The sequence below is a fragment of the Apium graveolens genome, chromosome 9, assembly GCF_009905375.1.
Source record: "Apium graveolens cultivar Ventura chromosome 9, ASM990537v1, whole genome shotgun sequence".
Taxonomy (NCBI): domain Eukaryota; kingdom Viridiplantae; phylum Streptophyta; class Magnoliopsida; order Apiales; family Apiaceae; genus Apium; species Apium graveolens.
The window spans coordinates 286,081,424-286,107,629 of NC_133655.1; the positions used below are offsets into that span (position 1 = coordinate 286,081,424).

Genomic DNA, 26,206 nt, shown 5'->3' on the forward strand with positions numbered 1-26,206 from the left:
AAAATAGAAATATATAAAAAAAACTAAAAATTTAGTGTGATATCAAATTTGAAATAAATTTTTGGTGTGAAATCAAAATGGTGTACCATTTAGAGTTGTGTTTGAGATAAATTTTACATTAAAATAATATAAAAGTGTATTTTAAGAATTGGGTTGCGGATGGTCTTAAATTGTCTGCAATTTGTTGTCATTGAAATTTTGGTAAATAAATATTTTATAATAAATAAATTTACTAATTCACATTATTATAGAGAATAATAACTATCACACGCAAATACACAAATACACACGCATTAATATTCAAATTCAATCGCGAACATAGAACACAAAAACTCACATCTTCAGCATAATTACAAGCATAAAACGTACATATATCAAGCAGCTCCAATGCTGCCCATTTGGGTGCATTGGGATACGAGAAAAAGAAAATAGGCTCGCCAGTTTACATTTCATGCTTTGGAGCACATCCACACAAACGGGCACGGCCAATCAGCTGGCCATGGCCAACTCTGCCACTTTATATATTATAATACCTGCTTTTGCTTTTTAAATTTACGTTAGTAATATTTTATCAATTCATTCAATCTGCTGCTGCCATATGAACGTTACATTTCTAACGTATATATTAAACGGTTATATTTTTGTATGTGATGTTTTTAATTTAATATTTCTAATAATATGATACAATTTAAAGTATTTAATTAAAAATTAAATTACATTGGAAACAAATATAATTAATTGCTTAATTTAAAATTAAATTAATTAAAAATATAATATAATATAAATAGTCTACAAAATTATATCTAAACAATTATTATAATATAAAAAGTAAAAAACTATCTAATACAAAGGTGAAATGGGCATGGTGAAATGCGCTTCCCATTGGACATGATTTGCCCAGCTTTGCATAGGTGGACTTGAAGTGGAACCAAATATCCGCGCTCCGAGATAGAAATGGGACTACATGATTTTGATTGAAAATGCATAACTGATAGTGAAATTAAATTAAAGAATTGACGGTAGCCATTCTTGTTTGTATATTAGATTTTTTTTTCCGAAAATGAATTACGATTGAAAATTCAAACAAAACTAAAATTATTCAACATCTATTTTTAGTGATAGTGCAAAATGAGTTAAGAATGATTACCAATTCAATACTAGTTGTACTTAGATAAATTTGTTCCTAACTTTATGTACCTGATTAGTGTATAGGTTCGTTGAGAATGTTGAGAATAAGTGTTATAGTGAAGTATTTTTAGCACCCATTTAGTTTTAATTATATATATATATATATATATATGTGGTGTATACTTACTTGTCATTCGTTATTGTTAGTTATACTTCATTTACGACAAAAATCTCACTTATTCTAATAAGCAGGTGGGCAAATATTAAAAAGAATTGAAAACCAATACTTTTTTTGTCAAAATTTGGTTACCGGTTAAATGATGATTTTGAAAATTTTGTTATATGGGACATATTTTTGAAACTTATTCTTTCAAACTTGTGTATTATGTAACATACAATATATACTTACTTGTCATTCGTTATTATTGTTGTTAATTTTACTTCAACTATGATAAAAATCTCACTTATTCCTATAAGTAGGTTGACAAATATTAAAAAGGATTGAAAAATAATATTATTTTGTCAAAATTTGGTTACGGGTGAAATGATGATTTTGAAAATTTTGTTATATGGGACAAATTTCGAAACTTATTCTTGCAAACTTGTGTACTATGTAATATAAAGTATATACTTACTTATTCGTTATTATTGTTGTTAATTTTACTTCATCTATGACAAAAATCTCACTTAATCTCGTAAGTAGGTAGGCAAATATTAAAAAGGATTGAAAAATAATATTTTTTGTCAAAAAAAGAAAAATAATATTCAAAAGTATTGAAACAAAAAATACATAATCTCCGTGTCAGAAATGCTCGTACTTTAAACTTTTGTTTTCTACTTGAATGGAAAACTTTTTGTTATATTTTCTATATTCTTGTTTATTTTGTCAAAAACTAAAGCAAATTTTATTAATAATTTGAAAGAAATTAAACCGGGACAAATCCTAAATTGGTCATGCAATCAGGTTGGAAAGTAAATAAAACCAAACAATTAGCCGTTTTGTTTTTGAATTGCTAAACAAACTGAATACAAATATTCTAAAAATAAAAAATGAGAGTATTATCGGGCAATGTAGCATGCATCTCCCCCGAAAACAGTAGCTTCACAATTGACACTCATATAATTCCATTAGTAGTGCAATGTTCAGATGATCAGTTGCAACAACTGAGCTTAGATGACTTATGTTATGAAAAAATATTTTTTGTGAGAGGTGAGCACATACGATTTTCACCACCATTTTAAGCGCAACAAAACTATTTACCTGCCGGATATCAGTTATAAACCTGCCGAAAGTGTTGTTGATGCGATATATCAGGATCTTCCGATACACTGTCAGATTCATTTTCAACACAACTATCACATCGAACAAAGCCAAACACATCACATAAAGCAAGACAATCAAACATACAAATAATAACTTAAACAGAAGAAAACGAAAAAGATCCAAAATCCAAAAATCTCAGAATAACACCAAATTTTAATATGTTCGTTAGATCAGAGATTTTGAATCTAAAAACTGAATTTTATTATAAAATCTTAGCCCATACCTTAGTAGATTTGAAAAACGAAAGTAAAAAACTTTAGTGAATTTTTTGAACTTTTTGAAATAAATCTTGATTTTATTAAAGAAAAAAGTAAGTAAAAGGAGGAGATGGAGATGAAAATGAATAAAAAGAATGAAAAAAGAGAGAGAATGATTAGGGTTGTACGACCGTTGACTCTCACGCGAGAGAGAGTTTCCGCCCCAAATTATAATTAATTGACCATTAATACTACCTTTTGTTTTTGTTTCATTGGTGTAGTAGAATTTATGAAGGGATTGGTAGCGAAATAATAAGAATAATAAGAAGTTTTTTAGTAAATCGAGGGGCTTCCACTGATAGAGTTTGTCTATTTTCAAATAAATTGAGGGGCTTCCACTGATTTTCTCCGGTGGAAAGCCCCAACCCCTTTATTTTTTGTTATTCTCGTTTATTTTCTTTCAATAAAATCCAATTTTTTGGGTGTTTGTGTGTCTCTTCTTTTGGATTGTGTGTTTTGTCTCTCCTTTTGGAGTGTTTATTATGTTTTTATTTAGTCATGGTTGGGTTTATCTGGTGATAGATCTGTTGAGGACGAATTTATTGATATTTTTGGTGATCTGCAAAGCCTGCATCGGATCTGGGACGGTGGTGATTATTGCAAGAGCTCACCTTTCACAACTAAAAATTGTTCATCTTTCATGAGTTTATACTTTCGGCATGTCTATAGCTGGTATCCGGCATGTAGATAGCTGGGGTGCCTTCGGCATGTCTATAGCTGGTGTCCGACATGTAGATAGCTGGGATGCCGCTTCTCCAATCTCATTTTATGCGATTGGTGTTTCAAAACATTAGGCTAACCATAGTTTTTATGTGATATGGTCAATTGCAATGTTGCTATTTTCAGAGATGCTGCTGCAATTTGAATCGCTTGGAATGTCTTTGATTTCGTTTTTAATTTCAAGAATTTTTAAATTCTGTGTGTTAAATGATCAGGAAACAAATCATCTAATTGTTTTTAGTATGTTATTTGTTTTATCACCTGGTTGTATCGACAGTTGCGGGTTTGTCCCGACTGTACTAAATAATATTTAATTTAATGAGAACTTTCTGCATTTGTAAGTATTGAGCATTTCTCTTATCATCTCATACTTTGATTCTCGTTAACTCTGAAATTTGTCAAAACAAATATAAAAAAGACATATAAGTCTAACTATTAAAAAAAAAGCAGGATTGGTCATTGGGTGTGCAAGCCTCCCGCGAACTAAACAACAGAATATATTCATTTAAGTTGTTTTGTAAAAAAAATATATTCATACATGAATATAAGAAAATCCACAAATTTGACTGAAAGAGTTATAATACAAAATCAAACTAAGAGGTGCGAGGCCCATGAAAATAATAAATAAATTATTTTATATCCCATTTTATGTTAAATATATGATCCTATTAAGGTCTTCCTCACCTTAAGATTTCTTTAACACCTTAAAATTTTAGATGAGCTGGTTACTCAACATGGTATCAGAGCTTAGGCTGGCGGGAAAACTAAAGTTCGATTCCCAGCCACCCCCAACATTCTCACAATTTAATGTGGACACTAAAGACAAATAATGCCCCAAAAATGGGCGCCGGTATTCCAATCTTCGATCCATAAATAGTCTTTCGAGTGAGCAGGAATATTAAATATATGATTCTATTGGGTCTTCCTCTAAAACCTTCTTAAAGTTTTAGATGAGCTAGTTACTCAACATTTTTATCAATATTAAATTCATTAAACAAGTATTCTAACGTATTTATTATTTCATTACCAGAAAAGTAACGTTCATCTTAATATCTTAATTTTAAAATACTACGGGGATGTGAGCAAAACGTAAATATTAGCAGAGTTCACTAGCAAAACGAAGGAACCGCCAGGATTCACAAAATTTTAGTACAATCGGATCAAGCTTACTGCCAAATTAACTAAATTAGTCACAAATTTGTTAACCAACACAAGTGAAGCAAAAACACACCAATCTACGAATGCATATAGTTCTTTTAAAGATCATCATCCAATATTTACTGTGACTATTAACCTCCGACAACTGCAATGACCCTTCATGAACCCATTTCTATATAACTGATAACAGGCAACTGCGGTCAACATGTAAAGTCTCGTGGTCCTTGCTCCTTACGAAGCAAGCATATTACAAAGATAATGGTAGACGTCAGGGGTTTCTAAAAACAGAACTGAATCAGAAAAATTGTTGCTAGACTTGAATTTTCATATATAATCCAGAAATCAAAACTCAATGTTTCCCAAATACTCCAGTATGATAGGAAAATTAAAATAAAATTTAAATAGGTCTAAAATTTAGCATACGAAGGACAACAGAAATCCAACAAAATGAACTTCAAAAACAACAAGTTTGTAAGAGTACTTAAACTCTAGGAGCCGCAGGTGCTCCAAGAGACTTTGGTGGCTGGCCTGGTTTGGGAAGATCATCCTGAAACCAAAAAGAAGCATATATCATTAACCTGCTAAAGATATCCCGCTCGTATCAGGTCCTCAAAAACATTCACATTAAAAATTATAGGGTGATTTACTTTAAATAACTCAAAAAACAAACAGTTGAAAGCGACAATAATCCTAACAAAAGAATCTTACTCTTGGGCGAGTAAATCTCTTTGGTGGCTCACGGTTCCTCCTATCAGTACGGGAGCGGACCCTGACCACCTTGGAGTGAATTGCACATGAAACACAGTACTGCATCTTCAGATACAACTTGGGAAGTGTATAGGCTGAAAAATAATTACAGCAAAAGCAAGTTTATCAAATTAAAAACTCGTTCCAGCAAATCAATAAAACACGAAAAGTGAAACTCTTTCCAAAACTATTAACATAGGCTGACAAGTAAAGAGAAAAGGTAAATTCAAGATTTAAATACACGTACTCTCAAAAGCACAGGCCTCTTGCACATCCCTGACAGCAGCTTGCTCCACTATGTTCCTCACGAGAAACCTCTTGATTGCCTTGTCCTATTTAGAAATGTGAAAATGTTAAAATTATTGCATGGGCTAATTGAGAGTGGTGTGTGAAATGGCGACAAGACGCGTCTACATTGCACAAATAGACGTAGCTTACCTCTAATTTCAAATGCCAAACAAATAAGTACATGACAATTATTAAAATTAACAAAATAAGAGAGCAAACCTAAATAAATATAAGCTACATACAATTATCAAATTATCATCACAATACATTACATTGTATTATGCTCAAGCAACCATTTTCCGAAATTTTTCCAACCATTTATCACAAGTTAATAAATTTTCACCTTAATCCGTTTTTATTAGACAGAACAAACAAGAACAGCTTAGCTCTGAAATCTATTATCTAATACTGATAAAGAAGTCCGTGAAGATCACCAACAGAAACTATTAACAAAAAAATGCATATTCAATTCAAGATTAATATACGAAAAGGTACAAAAACTGACTAAAATGCACTAAGCTAAATAAGAATATTCTAATAATCTAATCAGTTTTCACCGGGATAATTTTTAATTTACCACCTTAATCTATTATTTGTCAATAGTATTTTCAATTGCCAAAACACATAAATCTCACTAATTGCATAACAACAAAGCTCCATCAAAAACGAAATGAAACATTTATCGAAACAAATGAAACACCAAAACTTTCGATCACTATGCAACACATCCTGTCTATAAGTCATCAAATTCAGTACAACACAAAAAAAACAGATCTTAAATTTAATAATTACAAACATTTAAAATGAATTTAAATTAAATCGTAAGTATATCCTATAGAGAGAGAGAGGGGGGAGAGAGAGGGAGGGAGAGAGAGAGAGGGGGGAGAGAGGAGAGAGAGAGGGAGGGAGGGAAAGAGAGGAGAGAGAGGGAGAGGGAGAGGGAGAGGGAGAGAGAGAGAGAGAGAGAGAGAGACCTTAGGGCAGCATTTGCCGCAGTTAGAGCAGCGAATAGGATTGACATGACCACGGCCGTGCTTGTTGCGACCTCCATTTCTACGCTTAAACGTCTGCAATCACATACATACACACATACATACATACAATTTATTTAATTAGAGATTTATATAATTAAGTTGATGATTGAATTAGAGAATTGAAGTGTTGGATAGAGTTACCATCTTGTTGTGTTGCTGCTGCTGCGGCTTGTGGTTCTAGGGTTTTTTAGAACTTAAGAGAGTGCGTGGGTGAGGAAAAATGAGGGGAATAAATAAGTAGGCTGGTTTGCTATTTTGATTGGGCTTTTTGTTGGTTTTTCTTGGGCTGTGGTTTGTGAAGTTTAATGTTTTAAGCCCATTGTAGAGAATTGAACCCATCTGGTTTTATGGGAATCGGAATTTGATGGTTTTTTAAAACTGGAATCACTTTTTTTGAAGAAAAAAAAAAAAGAAGAAAAATTGACAATGTGGTTTTAGAACTGATAAATGCGTAATATGATTTTAGATTTAAATAAATCTATGATAATGGAACACAAGATTTTAAATTTAAATTTAATAATGATAATCGTAAAAATTGACAATTTGTGGATTTTTTTTTTTTTAAATTTAGGTCTTAATTTCGTCCGAGAGCACTTTAAGAGCAAGTCTAATATAATGTTATTAGTGGTGTCATTTTACATAATTTGAATGCAAATATGCATATTTAGAACCAATGATGCATTTATACATTTATACTACATCATCAAGTAACCATAACCGTAAATGACATGCATGTTTGTAAATTTTAACTAAGATACAGGAGGAAAAGACCAGGAAAAACACCTTAACTTAACTTGTATAAATACCTTTTTGTTAACATGTGTAAGATCTCGAACACAAATACTCGGGTTCGGGCTGAGTAAAAAATCGAATTAAAACCGTAACCGAACCGAAACCGGAAAAAACCGATCCGAAACCGAAACCGAAAAATAAAAAACCGAACCGATTTAAATGACTCGGTTCCGGTTATATATTTCAACCGAACCGATACTAATAATAAAAAAAATATATTATATTTTAGATACAATAATATATATATTATTTACGAGCTTGTCACAGCTGTCTAGAAGGATACAACTTAACTAGCAGAACTTCACATAATGACATTGGTGAGGGTTATAATAATTCATGCATGCAGAACGGTGAGAACTGTGCTAAGCTCTATTACAATAAACCGTGCTAATAATTGTGTACTCACTCTGTTTCATTTTATTTGTCGTTTGATTTTTCTGCACATATCTCAAGATGCATTGATCGCATATTAAAAATTATCATTTTTAAAATTTTTTTATAAATAAAAATTTATGTTGTATATTTTTATTAAAAAAAGGAAAATTTTAAAAATTATATTTTTAAATATTCAGTCAAAGCACTTAGAAATGAGTGTAAAAAAATCAAAAGACTATTAAAACGAAAGAGAGGGAGTATTGATTATTCTATTTTCATGCGCATCAATTTGTCTCATTTATATATTATTTTTTATTTTTTATATTAGTCGGTTTTGTAACCGAAACCGAGTCAATTACAACTGAACCAGGTTTTTCTAAACCGAATCTGAATCCGAACCGGCGGTTATAGTTTTTGATTATAAAGGGTGTGTTTGGTATTGCTGTTGTAGACAGCAACGGTAGTTTTTTGCTGAAAAGCAACTAAAAAACTGTTTGATAAAATTTAAAAGCTGCTTTTCGGAAAAGAGTTTTTGGCCTAAAAGCTGCTCTTAGAGAAAGCAAGTCCCCCATACTTTTAGAAAAAGCTGTTTTTCAGGTGTTGCGGGAAGCAGATGCTAATTTCACCATCAAACCTTACCAAAAGCATCATTATTTTTAATTTTTTGCATCAACACATATACGTATCAAAAAAATTACCAAACAGTCATCTGATTTTTATAACACTACTTTTTTCGGCAGCACTTTTTGTAACAGCATAACAATTTTTAACAGCAATCCCAAACAGAGTCAAAAACCGAAAATATATGGTTGTTGTTCCGGTTTTATCCGAAAACCCGTCTAACCGATCCACGCTCTCCCCTAACCCTAACGAATACAATGGAAAAATCGTCCCAAAACAGTTGACGAGGTCGTTAGAGAGATTATGAGAATTCACAGATCTTTACCACCTAGACCTGGAATTGAAGAAGTTGAAGCTGCCAAGATTTTGATTCGAAACATCGAAAGCTATGAACATTCGAAACTCGAGTTTTTTTCCAAGCAAGTTAAGGGTTCTCAAGTTCCTGATGAATTGTTTATGATCTTACAAGATATGCAGAGGAATTGGGTAGCTTCTGAAAGTAAAGAAGATAAGAGGGAGGCTTTGAGATTATTGAATCTTGATAATGCACACCAGGTGTTTGATGATTTGATTCAGAGAGCTTCTGAATGTGTTGATTCGGGAAGTAAGGGGGAGTTTAGGGGTGCTGGTCCGGTGTCGTCTGAGGGGTTTTCGAATGATTATCGGGCGAGTGGGGTGCCTGTCTTCGAGTTTTTTGTATGAGAAGGAGGGTGTTAATGGTTCTTCTAAGTTGTTTACGAGGGATGATAGTTATGTCAGTATGCCGAAATCTACTGTTTATAGGGATGGAGTTGGAGGCGGAGTACGATCTGCGGATGGTGTGGTTCCTATGATAGTGGATTCTACTTTGAAATCTGTAACTAGCACAGGTATAATTATAATGTTTAGTTTGTATAACTAGAATTGTGTTTATGATAATTTAGGTTGAACTAGTATGTCTTGTTACAAAAACAATGTCATTTATAGATGTGGGAAGCTGCTAGACAAAGACAGCAAGCAAATAATCAATCACTCAAATGAACAATGCAAACAAATGTTTCTAGAGGGTAAAGAGAAAAAGATAGCGGAGCCATCTGTTTTTCATGGTGCACAGTTATCAACATGCCGGTCAATCAACATCTTAATTATTGTTGTCTTTGAAATCCTTGAGATTTTTATACATTCCTGCACGTCCTCGTCACAAGCAATTATAATCCATTCACCCTCATCATCTTGATATTTGATTGTGAAAGCATTTTTCTCCAAGTGTAGCCTCTTAATCACATTTTCTTCTAACTCTGATATCCCCATGGAATCAGGTAGGCTAAACCTTATGTGAGCACCGTTATATGTGGCCTTCACTGATATCAAGTTCTGTCTTGTATGAGCAACAACAGGTGCAAACTGCACAGGGGGCACGCCTGAAGAAAAGCTGCTTTTACCTGGTACCTCTTCACTTATCCTTCTCCTGGTCTCAGAGGAACTGCGACCCATGTTTCTCTTGCCATAATTCCACCTCATAATACCAACATCTCTACACATTGCTTTGAATGCAGTTCGACTAACTATAAGTGAGTACATAGTAAGTATAGTTAACCATCACAGTTTCTCTAATAGTATGTCAGGTAGTAGCTAAATGCACAAATAAAGTCGGGTGCAAGAAAATAGTAATTACCGCCAAAGCTCTTTCTTGCATCATCTAGTGGTCTCCCAAAATGCTGGCTAAGACTCTCATAAGTATGACTGCTATGTTTTTCAGACTCCTCTTTTCTTGTTGATGCAATTTCTGATGTTTGAGCCTCTATTGTGTAGTCAATGAAACAAAGAATCAACTTCCACTTTAATGGAGTGCAGAATAAGGTATAATTGATATGAGCACTTGTATATCTAGTACAGTATGCATGTTTGTAGTTTATTTTGCAAAACAAATGGTCATGTTACCTCTCTGATCAGCCACATTGTGTCCTATGTGATGTACAGCTTCTTTCAAAATGATATTTGGAGCGGAATATAGTATCTCCTCAGTGTTCCCCTCACTAGTGAAAGAAGACCCGTGCTGATCTTCTGCTTCGGATGCTTCGCCATAGAATAGATCGACCCAGGTCCCTTTTCTTTTCCGGTGCACTCGCTTTATATCTCCGATACACAAGGAAGATGCACCTGAAATACTCCTGTGCTGTTTTCTTGCTGAACCAATATCTTTCCATGAATTCCTTTTTAATCCTTTCCCATTCTCAAAAAAAGAGAATTCTGGTCTTTGCACAGTGTTATCACTTTCATAAATACGGCTTATGGCTTCATTTTCGCTGCAAGCATCTGTGTTACTAAGAGTATCTTCACGATACTTAGTACCTTGAATTTGACTTGTTTTAGAAGTGTTAAATTCATCAATGTAATTCCAATTCCAGTCAACATGAGAAACTGAATCACAAAAATCTGGGCTCTGTGTGGATGGTGGTTGTATTTTAGCCCCGACGTCCCTTTCATATAGATTGCTTACAGCTTCAGTTTCTCTACAATCATCACCTGTAGTGGTAATCGAAACCAAAAATGCTGCAAGTTCAGAGTCAGAAAAATGCCAAAGTCCTTCAGATTCCTTTTTGCTTTCTGCTTCAACATTCCTCTCAACAATTTCTTTATCCAAATCTGACTCCTGATTAGCTGATGCACCTGGGATCTGAGAAAATGGTAAGATGGGCAGCATTGTTTGGACTGGACGGTGATACTAAGACAACCCTTTTATTACTCTCAAAATGTTGGGTGGTGTGGGGTGGTGGCCCTAAATGTCACTTGAGGGTTAAAAATGACCCTAAAATGTCACTTCAAAACGGTACGTCGTGTACCGTTTATGTAAAACACCAAAAACGGAACTTTGTGTAACGTTTTGACATTTTGAATTTTTTTATGCGCAAAACGGTAGATGAAGTTTTGTTTTGGTACAAAACGCTATATGATGTCCCGTTTTGAGCCAAAACGCTACTTCAACTACCGTTTTGCACATTATAAAAAAAATTTAAAAAAAAATTAATGTACCAAAACAGAACACTATGTACTCTTTTGTACTAAAAATACAAAACTGAAGACGAGGTACCGTTTTGAAGTGACATTTTGGGCCATTATTTTCAAAAGTGACATTTTGGACCATTTAGCACTCAAAATTGTTCCAAAATGTAGTCCGAAAGTTGCGAAGACTTGAAGTCAACAAATATATTCATCATCTAAATTATTGGCCATTATTGCAACCTTTGTCCGTTCTGACCTTTTGATAAATTCCGACCTTTCCATTTCTCACACTTTTGTTTTACGCGGTTTCAACACGTTGTTTGAAAACTAGGGCGTGTGCCCACTCAGCATGTTTGATATTTGGAGATTTTATTTATAACTAGCTTAAAACCCGATAATTTTATTTTAACTCGATTATATATTATATTTTAGCCCACATGAATGTTATATATTATCTTATTTAATCCGATATCATTATATCGACTAATAATTTAAATTTTCATTTTAATCTTGGAATATGTTGATACAGTAGTATAGTTTTTTAGTCGGATCATTTGTATTTATTATTTTATTTTAACCAAAGACCCATTATATGATAAAATCCCACTAATTATATTTAGTTATTTTATAATATTACTTAGTCCGGATCAATAGCATTATTTTGTTTTAGCCATGATAAATATTATATATTATTTTGCTTTATCGCGAGTCTGGGTCAATAGTATAATTTTGACTACGCAAGATTAATAGTGTATATTATTTTGTTTTATCGCAATACTATTATACCGAACAACAAATTGTATTTTATTGTCACCTGGTTCAATGGTATAATTTTCTTAGCCCGAGCCAATAATATATATTATTTTGTTGTCTAAAATCTTTATGTGGATCAAATTTTTATATATTATGTTGTTGAGCAAAAATTTTAAATCAACCAAATTTTTAATGTCTCGGTTATTACTATATAGTATAGATTGAAAGATATTTTTTTTAATCGATGAAAAGTGTATGAAACGCAGGAGTGAGAGGAGTGACTTTTTTACCCAGTCTTCTTTTCATCTTAATTGATTTTTTTTAATAAATTAATTAGAATAATATGGATTAGAATTAGACTCTAATTAGAAGAGTTTAAAATATAAGGCTAATTAAGTGAATATAAAAAAAGGACTATTAAGTAAAATATTGAAATCATTTAGTGAGTGTAGTTAGGTAATTTAACGAAGAGCCGTACCGACCAAACTTTTAATATTTCCTTCATTATATAATGGTATAGATTATAGATAGATTACTAAAGCTTATAAACTTTTAATTAAGTAATGGTAATTAGGTAAAATCATCATGTATCAAAAAATATGCACTATACCAAAATTTTAATATTTTATCTATTATATTATATAATTTAGACAGTTTAAAACCCGTGTGATGCACATAATTTTTATTAATGCTGTGTTTAATTTAATATAACGTGAATTGAAATTTAAAATATTATATTAATATTTGAATATAATTGATTGTATTTTTAAGTAAAAAGAATAACTACCTGGTTATTAATAATTACAATTATAATAATTATTATTATCAGAATTCATGGGGTGTCATAGAAGGGGCAGGTACACAAAGTTTTTATTTTGATGCGTGGCAGGAGCTCAGGGAGCTCTCTCTGACTTGATTTATAGGAGGAGTTTATAAATTTGATCTAATTTTTAACCAGGGTCATGCAATTAAAATTAGAGACATATATGTTGGTGACATGATTGTACAATATATGATTTATTTTCGATTATAATTGGCTTTTTATAAAATAATTTAAATATAATTTATATAAATTTATAAGTAAGAGTAAATAGGTAAATTTAAGGTATATCGAAAAAACAGGTACCGTACCAAAAAATTTAATGTTTCGTCTTTTATATAATAGTAATAGATAATAGAATTAATTTATAAATAAAGGTAAATAGGTAAATTCAAGGTGTAAAAAAAACAGGTACCGTATAAAAACTTAAATTCAAGGTATACCAAAAAACAGATACCGTACCAAAATTTTTAATATTTCGTCACAAATTGTTTTTAATATTATATAATTTTTGAATTTAATTTGAAGTGTAAATTTTAAACTCAGAAATTTATTTATTAAATTTTTTTGATAATATGATTTGATAAATATTTTAAATATGCATGTGTATAATTTAGTGAAATTTCAGTTTTTAAAGAAATATCACTGATTGAAAGATTTAATTTTGTTAAAATTCATATATGTGTTTACAAAAGATAAATATATTTTAATTAAAAGATAAATTTTAAGTAACATAAATAGTAAACAAATTATCTTTACTTTGGTATACCGAACAAATCTTATTAATTATATTTAAATTTATCTTGGATTAATTTGTTTAAACCCAGATTAATGATAAAAAGTTTATGTATCAATGATTAACCCGAATAAAAGTACATATTATTTTATGTTAGCTAGTATAATTATTTTTTTATGTTGATTTTGATTTACCATGAATCAATTGTATAATTTTTTTAGCCCAGATGAATAACATTTATTGATTTATTTTAGTCTGACGCGATTATACTGACTAATAAATCATCTCCATTTTCATTTTATTAAAATAGTTTTGTATATAATAGAAATTGAAAAAAATCCTTAATTATATAAACCCAAACATTTTACACAATCTAACCTTTAATATTTCGGCTATTAAGGTCAGTTATCCCACAATTTTAAACCTACATTATACCTAACAACGTATTGGGTAGACTTTAATTTTATTTTAACACGAATCAATAATAGAGGAATTACTTTAGTTTAAATTTAATTTTAGTTTTAGCGTAGATCAATAATATACATTATTTTTTTTAGTCTTAAACCCGTTTTATCAACCATCTAATTACATATTTAGTTCGTTTTTAATTTCATTTTATCTCTGGTTAAATATTATTTTGTTTTAAGTCGAATAAATTACATATTTTATTTTATTCTGATTAAATTATATCAACCAACGCATTATGTTATAGCCCGGTTTGATAAAATATTTTTTAGTTAGATCGGTAGTATTTATTGTATTGTTTTACCCTGAGTTAGTAGATCTTGGTTTTAGTGTGAGACCCTTTATGTCAACCTAATCCAACTAATTATATTTAGTTTTTTTGTTTAATTTTATTTTAGCCACTAATGAATATTATTAGGTTTTAGACCGAATTGATAATATGTTTAATTTTATTTTAATCCGATGACATTATATCTTTCAAACGAATTTACTTTCAATTTTTTTTGTTTTAGCTCGTTTGTTTTTTGTTTTAGTCTGATGACATTATATCGACCAAACGAATTTGCTTTCAAATTTTTATCAATCTTTATTATTTTATTTTAATCCGAGGCTGCAAATCCAACTAATTGTAAGTAATTTATTTTTATTTTTTTTATTTAGAATTGGATCAATAATATAATTTTATATGATATTATATATTATTTTGTTTATATCAAAACCATTAGACATATAATAATTCTATTTCTATTCATATAATTATATTGTGAATATTAATCTATTTATGAGAGTGTTTAATTTTAAATATTAATATAATTACGGAGAGCAAACCGACTACCAACCATAATTTCATTGTTTCATCCTTAATATAATAGTAGATACATAGTATATAAAAGATTTGTTTCATTTGGAGAAAATTATTGAGCATATATTAAAATTAAATTGTCCATAAAACATCAATAATATACATCAAAAATAGATAGATAATGAGCATATATTAAAAAGAATTGTCCATAATATTTTTAGAGAAATATTTGTTTGATTTGGAGAAAATAAAAAAGATAACATTTTTTACTTAAAAAAAGGTATAGAGTAAAAAGATGTGTCTAAAATATTTGTAGAAAATGAGTTGTTTTATTTGGTGAAAATAAAAAAGGCAATGTATTTTACTTATAAATCTAATTGGTTAGATATTAATTAAGTAAGGACAATTGAATAAAATATTATTTTTTTAAGAAAGGGCCATTATGTAATTGAAGGAAGCACCGTTAAGTTTCGTATATAATATAATAATATAGATAGATAAATATTCCGATTTAAAAAATCGTTTTTTTTATTTTGTTTATGTAATTGAATTGTAAGATAATACTTAATTTAAGTATATTTGTCTTTACATTAATATTAAAAATTATATAAAACAAATATTTTTTTATTGTGGGCCCGTACAAAATATATCTGTGAGGTTAGAGGAAGATGGTTTTGACTTTTCACTGTTTTAAAAATAAAGGATTTTTGCATTGTTTTAGACGATGAGATGAAATTGTTGTTGTTATCAAGGAATAAGGATGAAGATACTAAGTTGTTCTTATAAAGTAGTTAGGAATTTATGAATTGCTAAAGTAAAGGATGTTAATAAAGTCTTTAAGTAAAATAATAATTAAATAAAATAAACATTAAGTAGTTGATAAAGGTAATTTATTAGTTATTAATGGTTATAATATTATTATTTTATTTTATTAAATAAACTTGTACGTGATATTTAAAGAAGTTGTTTTAGTTGAGAGAAATAAAAAAGGTAACGTGTTATAGTTGAAAACAATCTTTATTTTTTTTCTATTATAATTCGATTACTACGGCTAATAAAACTTTTAAGAAAAATAAGGTTAATTTAGTAAATTCAGCGTGTACCAAAAAACAGGTACCGTACCAAAACTTTCAATATTTCGTCTTTTATATAATAGTAATAGATAGTAATAGATAAAAGAATAAATTTATAAATAAGGTTAAATAGGTAAGGGTAAATAGGTAAATTCAGGGTGTATCAAAAAACAGGTACCGTACCAAAACTTTTAATGTTCGTCTTTTAATAATAGTAAATAGATTTGAAATTTTATTATTAAAAAATAAATAAATAATATTATATATCCGATAAACTACTAAAAAATTATTATACCAGTCTACTTATTATACTAAAGTTATACTATTATTTTCATTATAAATTTATAATTATCATATATTTACTAAAATATTTTAAAAACTAGAATATGACGGAATAAATAAAAATTTTAAATATTAACAAAAACCGTACATTGACAGATATTTAAGCTAGTTTAAATAAAAAGAGGAGCTAGTGGATTAGAGGTTGGAACCAAGTTACAGCCTCAACAACGAACTAATCTTTGCTCAAAGCTGCCAAATATAATCAACATTTCTGCTAACACATATCACAGAGGTAAACAAACATTTAAGACCATAATGCTGTCATTCAGTGTATCCAACTGCCAGATTATAACTGTTTATTAAAACCAAAACTAACAACCAAATTAAACAGACATGATACAAAAGTCACTTCCACTTCTTGAATCCATGTTTCTTGAGCATTCCATGCTTCCCTTGCTTGAACTTGCCATGACCGTGCTTCCCCTGCTTGAACTTCCCGTGCCGGTGCCCGTGCCCGTGCCCGCCGCTAAAACCTGGAATCCCCATAGCACCAGCAGCATTCTGTACATAGCCACCGTGACCACCATGTCCATGTCCATGATGGGCACCTGCACCGTAAGCTGCAGCAGCTGCTGCCGCCCCTCCAGCAATCATTCCCGCGACTCCTCCACCTGCTCCGTGCACCAAACGTTAAATTAACGACAGCTCAACATAATTCCAAAGGTTACCAGATTTTTGTTCATTCTATCAACTTTCTTTTTGATAGTTGAAAGTAGGTCGAACTCTTAACCTCCCTTATAGAAGAGTCAACACCTCAACCACAATATCCTATATGGAAACTGAAACCGAAACCAAATCCGAACCTGCGGTTACGGTTTTCGATTTTAGAAATCGAATATATATAATTGCATAATTGCGGTTCTGATTTTATCAGAAAACCGAACCGAACTGGCCCATATTATCCCCTAACTATACAAACCCTCTGTCAATTAAATTTACATATTGAATTATGTGATTTTTGAGAATATAAAGAATGTGACACGACGACTAATTCAACTTGATGCAATTCGTCATTCTTCAAAAAATTGACAAAAAATTACAAAACTGACAACATTATTTTCTTTAAAAATAGAAAATTGGAACAAGTATTCTTTTTAATCGAAACCAAATAATGTATCCGACAACGAGCATAATGATGACAACGATTACGATACCCGAGTGATGAGAATCCGGATGTGCAGCAGCAGGCGGATATCCCTGCGGAGGATACCCGCCAGCTGCTGGCGGGTAACCTTGCGGAGGATATCCTCCCTGTGTTGGCGGATACTGGTCCTGATTATGATGACCACCGCCAACAAGATGCGAAAGCAATCCTTTGTCTTCATGTTCTTTGCCACCGCCCATTCTTAAACAACTTCTGTTTATGATTAATTACCTGTCCACAATAAAAATTCAACATTTTTAAGTTTCAAACACCAATATTTCACAGCTATAATACATGAGAATCTAATTAATTAAACAAGAAAGAAATGGATTCCGACACGATAAGATAGCTTAGGTGGTTAAGGGCTTCCGGGTTTGATTCTCGCTCGGAATTGTTTGAACAAATACTCAATTATAAAGGATATAAACCTATTTCGTCAAAAAAGAAAAGAAAAAAAAGAATTCAAGTTAGTACCTGAGAAAAAACAGAGTATTATTACAGATAATCTTTGTGAAGCTCCAATTTGGTTTGTGACGAAGATGAAATAAACTTAAACTATTGCCATATAAATGCTTACATTACAGTTCTAGTTTTCGCCACGTATATGTCTAACGAGCTCTCATACTGACACGTGTATGCCTGCCTCGATTACAGCAAGTAGTCCCATTCTATCTCTTTGACTTTAACATATGAACTGACAAACTAGTGTGTTCCTTTTTCTTTTCACACTAATTTCTCTTCACCGTTCTTTATACTCTCTGTTTCATTGTTTTCCGGTAAGTCTCGACGAGTTTACGTGCACCTCAGACTAATCCTGTATCGAACTCACACAACTTATGTGCAAGTTTATATTTTGTCCAGGCCTTGCCGGGTTTTTTCCCCTTAACTGTACTTTATACTCGGTGATCCCTTTGCTGAACGCGGAGACTCGCGGCTAATCGGCATATTTACAGTAGCATAAGTATCCAGTTTTCGAGTCGATTCGAGTTTTTGAAAGTCTGAGTTTTTTGTTACTGATCAACAGAAACAATTTGTAAACCGAGCCTAAGACTTCGAATTTTGTAAAACAATTTTCGGTTACAAGTTTTTCCGAGATTTGCATGTTCTTTTTGCTAGTTAAACACTCACATTCGACCCAACCTCGACGTTAGCTAATAAGAGGAACTAATCTGATCTGATCTAAGAAGCTTTAGTAAAAGAAACACGTTATTTATGAAAATCCAAATACACAAACATTTCTCACTTATTTACATCTTCGAAAACATTTCAGATAACGAGCAGGATCTTATATTTTTCAACACTGACTGACATCTTACGGACTTTCTTCCTGGTACTCTCAACCTCATTTCTCCCCTGATAATCTCCTCATCTCCGCTTCAGTAGCTATTGCCGCAGCTTCTGCAGCCTCAGCAGCTACTAATGCCGCAACACAAGCTTCCTCTTGTCTCATCACCGAAGCTTCCATTGCCGCTTTCGCCGCATCAATTACCCAATCAGCTTCCAGTATTACTGCCAAGTCCCAGGGTGCCATCGCAGCTGATTCCATTTTTTCCCTCGCAACTTTAATTGCCACTATCGACACCACTTCCGCCAACTCTGCTTCCACCGCCGCTGCTAACGCTGCTGCTCCAGCCGCCACCACATTCGCTAATTCTAAGCCGTCGTACATGCTACATAATGATCATTTCATTTATGTACCAAAACTCGAAAACAATTCAAACAAATTAGCATATACTATAAGATAAATATCTATACCGCATATTTTCATCACAAACTTAAAGGTATCATTCTAATTACAGATACAAGATTGGCAAATTAACGATTGAACTTAAAACTTAAACTGACATTCAAATGCATATAAGATACTCATAGAGTAGAAAACATAGCAATTTACCTGAGAAATGAGAGAGTGCAGAGATTGTATGAATTTTGAGACTTCTTAATGGGTAAAGATAAAGCAAACGAATGATATTTATGTAGAATTAACTATTCTCTATGTACTCTAAAAAAACACTATTCTCTATTTAATTAACTATCCTCTCTAGCCGAGGGTTATGAGATAACTCAAGTGGTTAAGGGTTTATTTCTTGTCATCCGAGATTCGATTCTCGCTCACTCCCGAGATTTGTTAGAACATATACTCAATTGTAAGACATATAAGGCAAATTAGTCAAAAAAAACTATTCTCTCCATCCCGATTTTCTCGTACAGGTGTCTTCATTATCGCTGGTCCCAAAAAAATTGTCCATTTTAACATTTATGGTAAAAAGTATATAAGTAAAAAAAAAAAGATAAATGTAGTAATCCAAAACCTATGACAACTATTAATGTATTTGGGTTCATTGAATAAATATGAATTTTTAGGGGTGAGCAAAACCGAACCGAAACCGAAAAACCGAACCGAATCGTACTAATTCGGTTCGGTTCGGTCCTGATTTTTCAGAAATTCGGTTCGGTCCGGTTCTTTTAAAAAATATTTTGGTCCGGACCGAATAGCTCGAATAGACCAAATTATAAATACTATAATTTTATATTATATATATTTTATATATATCTTAATAATTGTAATCATAATTTTTAATTTGTAATTGTATTTATACACTCTTAGTACTCTATAAATCATCTTACTTTAATTATATTTTAGATTTTATAATTTTTGGTTTAAAATTTCAATCAAACCTTATTTTTTTAAAAAATTCGGTCTGTTCGGTCCAAAACCGGACCGAACCGAATTATTTCGGTTCGGTTTGGTCCGGTCCATATTACAATTTCGGTTCGGTTCGGTCCAAGAAAAAATGATAATTCGGTTTTTCGGTCTATTCGGTTCGGTCCGGTTTTGGACCGAAACCGGACCGGACCGAACCGACCGAATGTTTTTAATTGATTGGACAAGAAAAATGAGATCACTAACCGAACTAAAGGGACTAACATATATTACATCCTTGGCGAGACTTTAATTTTTGTTTAAACGGGACCAACATAGATTACAACCTGGCTGAAACTTTAACAAATAAACTTTAACTTTCTCATAATCCTGGACAATTATTTCAGTGTAGTATTAGATAGTGCCACGTTTACGATTAGAAGCCGCCGAAGCTGACACGTATGTACACCTCTGCAGACTATGGACTATGTACACCTCACGAGATACTCCTATAATTTATACACGGATTCAGGGGATAATGATGTAATGTATGTACAAAAATGTTACAAAAATCTCGGCGAGATTATGAACAAAAATGTAAACCTGGGTTGAGGGCAAAAGGCAATTAATAGCATATGGAGAATTGTATAAGCATGTCCAAACTGCAAAGTTTACAGCTCTATTTATAGGCTTATGAAGTTTAATGCAAGGCACAAAACAAGGAGAGAAAATAACTCAGACGTTACAAATGTAGTAAAAGGATAGAAAAAATTATGAGCAGTAGATGAAATTAAATGGTGGTTTAATCATACAGTAAATTATAATTTATCATTACATTCCAAGATGACCGTTTGGAAATTTACAGGATATCAGCAAGTATGTAGGGAGATGGAGCTCTGTTTTTCTTTCAAAAATTTGCCTACCAAGCTAATATCTAAAATATTAAGTCACTTTGTTGCGGTTATTGTATATGGATACACTTTATCAACGTGAAAGTACTCGTAATCATTGTTCCAAATATCCTCTATTTAATTGATTAATCCCCTACTAATTCTCTACGAAATAGCTGACCGGTCCGATTTTTAAAATCCGATTAATCCGTATAAGCTTTTCTTTATTAAAATATATAAAATAGTTTATTAAATTTAAAATACGATATTGATTTAAAAATGAATACTTATGAAATTTATGAAATAATAAGTATATATTTATTGATAAATAACTAATATATTTGTAATATTATATTAAATAATATTTTAATATTATAACATATCCGATTTTAAGCCGATTAATCATTTCACTTATACTCCGATTCTCCGATTAATCCTAAATCGGTATCTCAACCGATCTCTTCCTATTATCGATTTCTGTAACACTGTTCATAACAAAAAAGAAAAAATAATATTAAAATCAAATTTGACGTTGGATTGCTGCTGCTCACCACTCTTTATGAGTTGGTGTTTTTAGTGCCTGTTTGAGAAATATTAAAATAAGTAACTTATGACTTAAAATGAATAAGGAATTTATAAGTGATAAGTAAATAAATATTTATAAGTTACGTAAGTGTTTGGATAGTTTCACTTATAAGTCATAATTTTTTTTTAATTTAAAAAATAAAAATAAATAATTTTTAAATATAATCATATTATTTCATGAATTTTAGATTAGATTAACATTTAAAAATATATTTTTTAAATTAAAGTTAATAAAAACGTAAAAAATCAAAATAAGTTGAGAAAAAATACGTCATTACTAACATTCAACTTATCATCTTATAAGTTGAAAATCCGACTTATAAGTTAGGTACACAAACAGTACTCGATAAGTACTTACAGGCTTATAAGTCAATAAGTAACTTATAAGCCCTCGCCAAACAGGCTAGTTTTGAACTTCGAATAATTAATGAACTAAGTTCGTACAAGAAAGTAAACATCACAATTACAGTGACTAATCTCGTGCAAATCGATAAATTTACAGTTAGACTAGGTAAGAAATTAAGAACCAAGAAGTCTGATTAGTGATTTAGTCTCATGCATTATGCTAACTACATTGCTCAGACTGTTACAAATACTGAAATTGCAGCTAGCTTGTAGTTCTGGTCTAAACTTCTGAATGAAAATATTTTGAACGTGTTGGGTCTTTTAACTTAAAATCCGGGAGATAATTGAAGTGAGAGATAAAATTATTTCTCATTAATATGAATAAACGTATACACCGGTATATATAGAACTTCCTAACAACAAGCTACAATCAGTTACCTAAATTATAGGTAATTAAGTCATAAGATAAGCTGACTAATTCAAACTTCTAACAGATAAATCTTTCATTTTTGCAGGACTTATATACAATATTCAGATAATGAATTAATATAATCTTATCTTATTTCCTTATTTCCACACTCCCCCTCAAACTGAGGAATAGATATTTATCATTCCCAGTTTGGCTGTAAGTTCTTCAAATGGTTGTCTTGACAAGGCTTTAGTTAGCATATCAGCTATCTGTGATCTTGTAGGAATATACAACATGTTAATTATCCCCTTGTCTATTTTCACCTTGATAAAATTTCGATCAATCTCTATATGCTTGGTTCTGTCATGGTGCACAGGATTACGAGCTATGCTTAGAGCAGCTTGATTGTCACAAAACATATTTATAGTAGGTTTAGAAGTCATCCTTAGCTCCTCCAGGATTCGTTTAAGCCATAGAGCCTCACAAACTCCTAATGCTATAGCTCTGAATTTTGCCTCGGCACTGCTCCGTGCTACTACTGATTGTTTTTTACTCCTCCATGTCACCAAATTACCTCCTACATAAGTACAATATCCTGAAGTTGATCGTCTATCAATAGTTGAACCTGCCCAATCAGAGTCTATGTAGACCTCAATACCCTGGTCAGAATGTTTACCTAAAAATAAACCTTTTCCAGGAGTCATTTTTAAATATCTCAATATTCGATACACAGATTCAAGATGTTTCTCCTTGAGACAGTGCATAAATTGACTAACAACACTTACTGGAAAAGAAATATCAGGCCGAGTGTGAGTAAGATATATAAGCTTACCCACTAATCTTTGGTACCTTCCTTTATCAACCGGTGGACTCTTTTCCTCGTAATCAAGCTTCACATTGTATTCCATTGTTGTAGTAGCTGGCTTACAACCGAGCATCCCTGTTTCTTGAAGAAGATCTAGCACATACTTTCGTTGGGACATTGAAACTCCATCTTTGGTTCTTGCTATCTCCATTCCCAAGAAATATTTTAGAGATCCCAGGTCCTTGATCTCAAATTCGGCTGATAAAATCATCTTCAATTTTTTTCATTTCTGCCGCATCATTTCCTGTTAGTATTATGTCATCAACATATACTATTAAAATTGAAATTTTACCGTTATGTGAGAATCTGAAGAACATAGTATCATCAGACTGGCTTTGAGTATAACCAGACCTCTTCATGACATCACTTAACCTCTCAGACCAGGTACGGGGGGATTGTTTTAATCCATAAATTGATTTCCTGAGTCTGCAAACTTTGTTCTTGTTTTGATGATTTACAAAACCTGGAAGAATTGTCTTGTATACTTCTTTGTTGAGATCACCATTTAAGAATACGTTCTTTACATCAAGTTGTTGAAGAGGCCAATCATTGTTCACTGCAAGTGAAATAAGAACTTTAACAGTGTTAAGCTTTGCTACCGGGTCAAACGTTTCTTTGTAGTCCACTCCATAGGTCTGAGTAAAGCCTCTAGCAACCAATCGTGCCTTGAATCTGTCAATACTCCCATCTGCCAAGTACTTCACTGTAAATAACCATTTACATCCTACTTCTGATTTTCCAGGAGGTAATTCTGTAATATCCCAAGTTCCATTCTTTTCCAGGGCCTTGATTTCTTCATGTACCGCAGCTTTCCACCTTGGATGTTTAAGTGCTTCATGAATATCTTTAGGAACTGATGTACGATCAAGTTGTGCTGTAAAAGCTTTGAACTTTGGTGAAAGTTTCCCCATGGAAACAAATTTGCAGATAGAATGTTTTGTGCAAGTTCGTTTACCTTTCCTGAGTGCAATTGGCCCATCATCTACATCCAGAATTTTTTCTGTAACATGCTCAACTAATGTGTCACTAGATTGATTTGCAGGATGAACTGGTTTCAGATCAGATTCATTGTTGTGTCCGGGTGTTCCTCTGGACTCTATATCATTAACCTTACTTCGACGACGTGAGTAAACGAGTATCTCTTTTTCCGGTGCAACATCATTTGATTAGACATCAGTACTAGTAGTAGTCTTTGGAACATTTTCATTAGATGAAGAGGTAAGTGGCTCAGACTCAACCGGACGAGGAAGAACAGGACTAGGAATATGCTCAAACTCAACAGTACGAGAAAACACAGGACTAGGAAGATCACTTTCCCAAAACTCAATTTGACTTTGACATGCATTCTCCCCCTCAAAATTAGTTTTGGTATAATAAGGCAGATGTTCAAAGAATTTGACATTCATAGAGGTATAAAATCTCTTGGTAATAGGTGAATAACATTTATAACCCTTTTGTGATGGAGAATACCCAACAAACAAACATTTTATAGCACGAGGTTCGAGTTTACTTTGTCCTTGATGATGAACATGAACAAATGCGCTACAACCAAATACTTTTGGTGGAATAGAATTGATAATCCTGAGATTAGGATAATATTTTTTTAGCACATCAATTGGAGTTGAAACTTGAGGACTTTGGAAGGTAATCTATTTATAAGATATGCAGAAGTAAGTATAGCTTTCCCCCAGAAAATATTTGGTACATTTGAAGTGAATAACAAGGATCTAGTGACCTCCAAAAGATGCCTATTTTTACGTTCGGCTAACCCGTTTTGTTGTGGTGTATCACGACAAGAACTTTGATGAATGATACCGTTTTCTCGAAGATAAGATCCTAAGACAGAATTAATATATTCTGTTCCATTATCAGATCGGAGGATTTGTATTTGAGTGCGAAACTGATTTTTAATCATGGAACGGAAGTTTTTGAATATCTCTTTGACTTCACTTTTATGTTTCATAAGGTAAACCCAACTGATTCTTGTATGATCATCTATTAAGGTAATAAACCATTTAGTACCATTAATATTAGAAACCGAATAAGGCCCCCATATGTCACTATGAATAAGGGAAAATAGAACAGAGATTTTATAAGGTTGTATAGGATAAGTTACACGACTTTGTTTTGCCACTTGGCAGACTTCACAATGAAAGGACTCTGGACTTCTATTTTTGAAAATTGAAGGAAATAAAGATTTCAAATAAGAGAAATTTGGATGGCCTCGCCTAAAGTGTCATCCATTATTTCATGACAACTATTAACTGATACAAGATTACTACTACCAGCACTATAAGCTTGTCCACTTGCCACTTCATTGTTAATAATATAGAGTCCATTAGATGCCCATGCACAACCAATCGTCCTCCCCGACTCCATTTCCTGAAATTCACAATATGCAGGAGATAACTTAGTGAAACAATGTAAATCTCGTGTTAATTGGCTAATTGAAAGTAGATTGCATGATAAATTTGGTACATATAAGACAGAGGCCAACACCATTGTTAGGTATGAATACAACACGGGGGGGGGGGGTGAATGTGTTTTGCCTTAAATGTTTACTTTTTGGTTCTGCTCTGAGTTTAGCAGTTGATTGTTATCAATGATTTTATGGAGTAGATGTTAAACATAAATAACAATGTAAATATGTAGAACAAAGATCTTCAAAACTCACTTAATTTTATATTAAAAATCAAGCAGTGTTTTACTACAAAATCTCTAAGTTCTTGTTTTAGAACTTAACTTCTTTCTTGAGAGAGAATACTAGATTTTCTATCTTGGTTCTTCTAACTGACTAAGGACCAGTGTTAACTTTATAACTCAGTTAACTGTTGGTTTACACAATGTGTAATAAACATGCTATTAGCTTTTCTAAACTGTCACTTGTCATTTCTATCTATAGAAAAG

General features: G+C 31.9%; 4 protein-coding genes and 1 long non-coding RNA gene across 7 annotated transcripts; 1 reads left to right on the plus strand and 4 right to left on the minus strand.

Annotated features, from left to right (window-relative positions):
- Positions 1–4,878: 4,878 nt before the first annotated feature.
- Positions 4,879–6,937, minus strand: LOC141682459 (small ribosomal subunit protein eS26y-like). The gene is made up of 5 exons (XM_074487157.1): positions 6,798–6,937; positions 6,597–6,689; positions 5,582–5,666; positions 5,296–5,429; positions 4,879–5,134 (listed from the first exon to the last, which is right to left on the minus strand). Exons 1-5 carry the CDS (start codon positions 6,798–6,800, stop codon positions 5,069–5,071), a joined length of 381 nt encoding a protein of 126 aa, XP_074343258.1. The 5' UTR covers positions 6,801–6,937; the 3' UTR covers positions 4,879–5,068.
- A 1,719-nt stretch (positions 6,938–8,656) lies between these two features.
- On the plus strand, positions 8,657–11,665 carry LOC141683824 (uncharacterized). Of its 2 annotated transcripts, none has more exons than XR_012560457.1 (3): positions 8,657–9,313; positions 9,411–10,283; positions 10,404–11,665. It is a non-coding gene; the product is annotated as an uncharacterized LOC141683824 (long non-coding RNA). The 2 variants fall into 2 exon arrangements; XR_012560455.1 differs by having other exon boundaries at positions 9,743–10,283.
- LOC141683823 (uncharacterized) lies at positions 9,317–11,127 on the minus strand. The gene is made up of 3 exons (XM_074488588.1): positions 10,365–11,127; positions 10,099–10,224; positions 9,317–9,988 (listed from the first exon to the last, which is right to left on the minus strand). Exons 1-3 carry the CDS (start codon positions 11,125–11,127, stop codon positions 9,525–9,527), a joined length of 1,353 nt encoding a protein of 450 aa, XP_074344689.1. The 3' UTR covers positions 9,317–9,524.
- A 4,995-nt stretch (positions 11,666–16,660) lies between the features above and the next one.
- On the minus strand, positions 16,661–18,187 carry LOC141682722 (uncharacterized). Its single transcript, XM_074487420.1, has 3 exons — positions 18,036–18,187; positions 17,572–17,792; positions 16,661–17,028 (listed from the first exon to the last, which is right to left on the minus strand). Exons 2-3 carry the CDS (start codon positions 17,759–17,761, stop codon positions 16,763–16,765), a joined length of 456 nt encoding a protein of 151 aa, XP_074343521.1. The 5' UTR covers positions 17,762–17,792; positions 18,036–18,187; the 3' UTR covers positions 16,661–16,762.
- Positions 18,188–18,768: 581 nt separating this feature from the next.
- LOC141682723 (uncharacterized) lies at positions 18,769–19,608 on the minus strand. Of its 2 annotated transcripts, none has more exons than XM_074487422.1 (2): positions 19,456–19,522; positions 18,769–19,264 (listed from the first exon to the last, which is right to left on the minus strand). In XM_074487422.1, the coding sequence occupies exon 2, from the start codon at positions 19,228–19,230 to the stop codon at positions 18,904–18,906; it is 327 nt and encodes a 108-aa protein (XP_074343523.1). In that variant the 5' UTR covers positions 19,231–19,264; positions 19,456–19,522; the 3' UTR covers positions 18,769–18,903. The 2 variants fall into 2 exon arrangements, with proteins under 2 accessions (XP_074343523.1, XP_074343522.1); XM_074487421.1 differs by having other exon boundaries at positions 18,774–19,231; positions 19,456–19,608.
- Between the last annotated feature and the right edge of the window lie 6,598 nt (positions 19,609–26,206).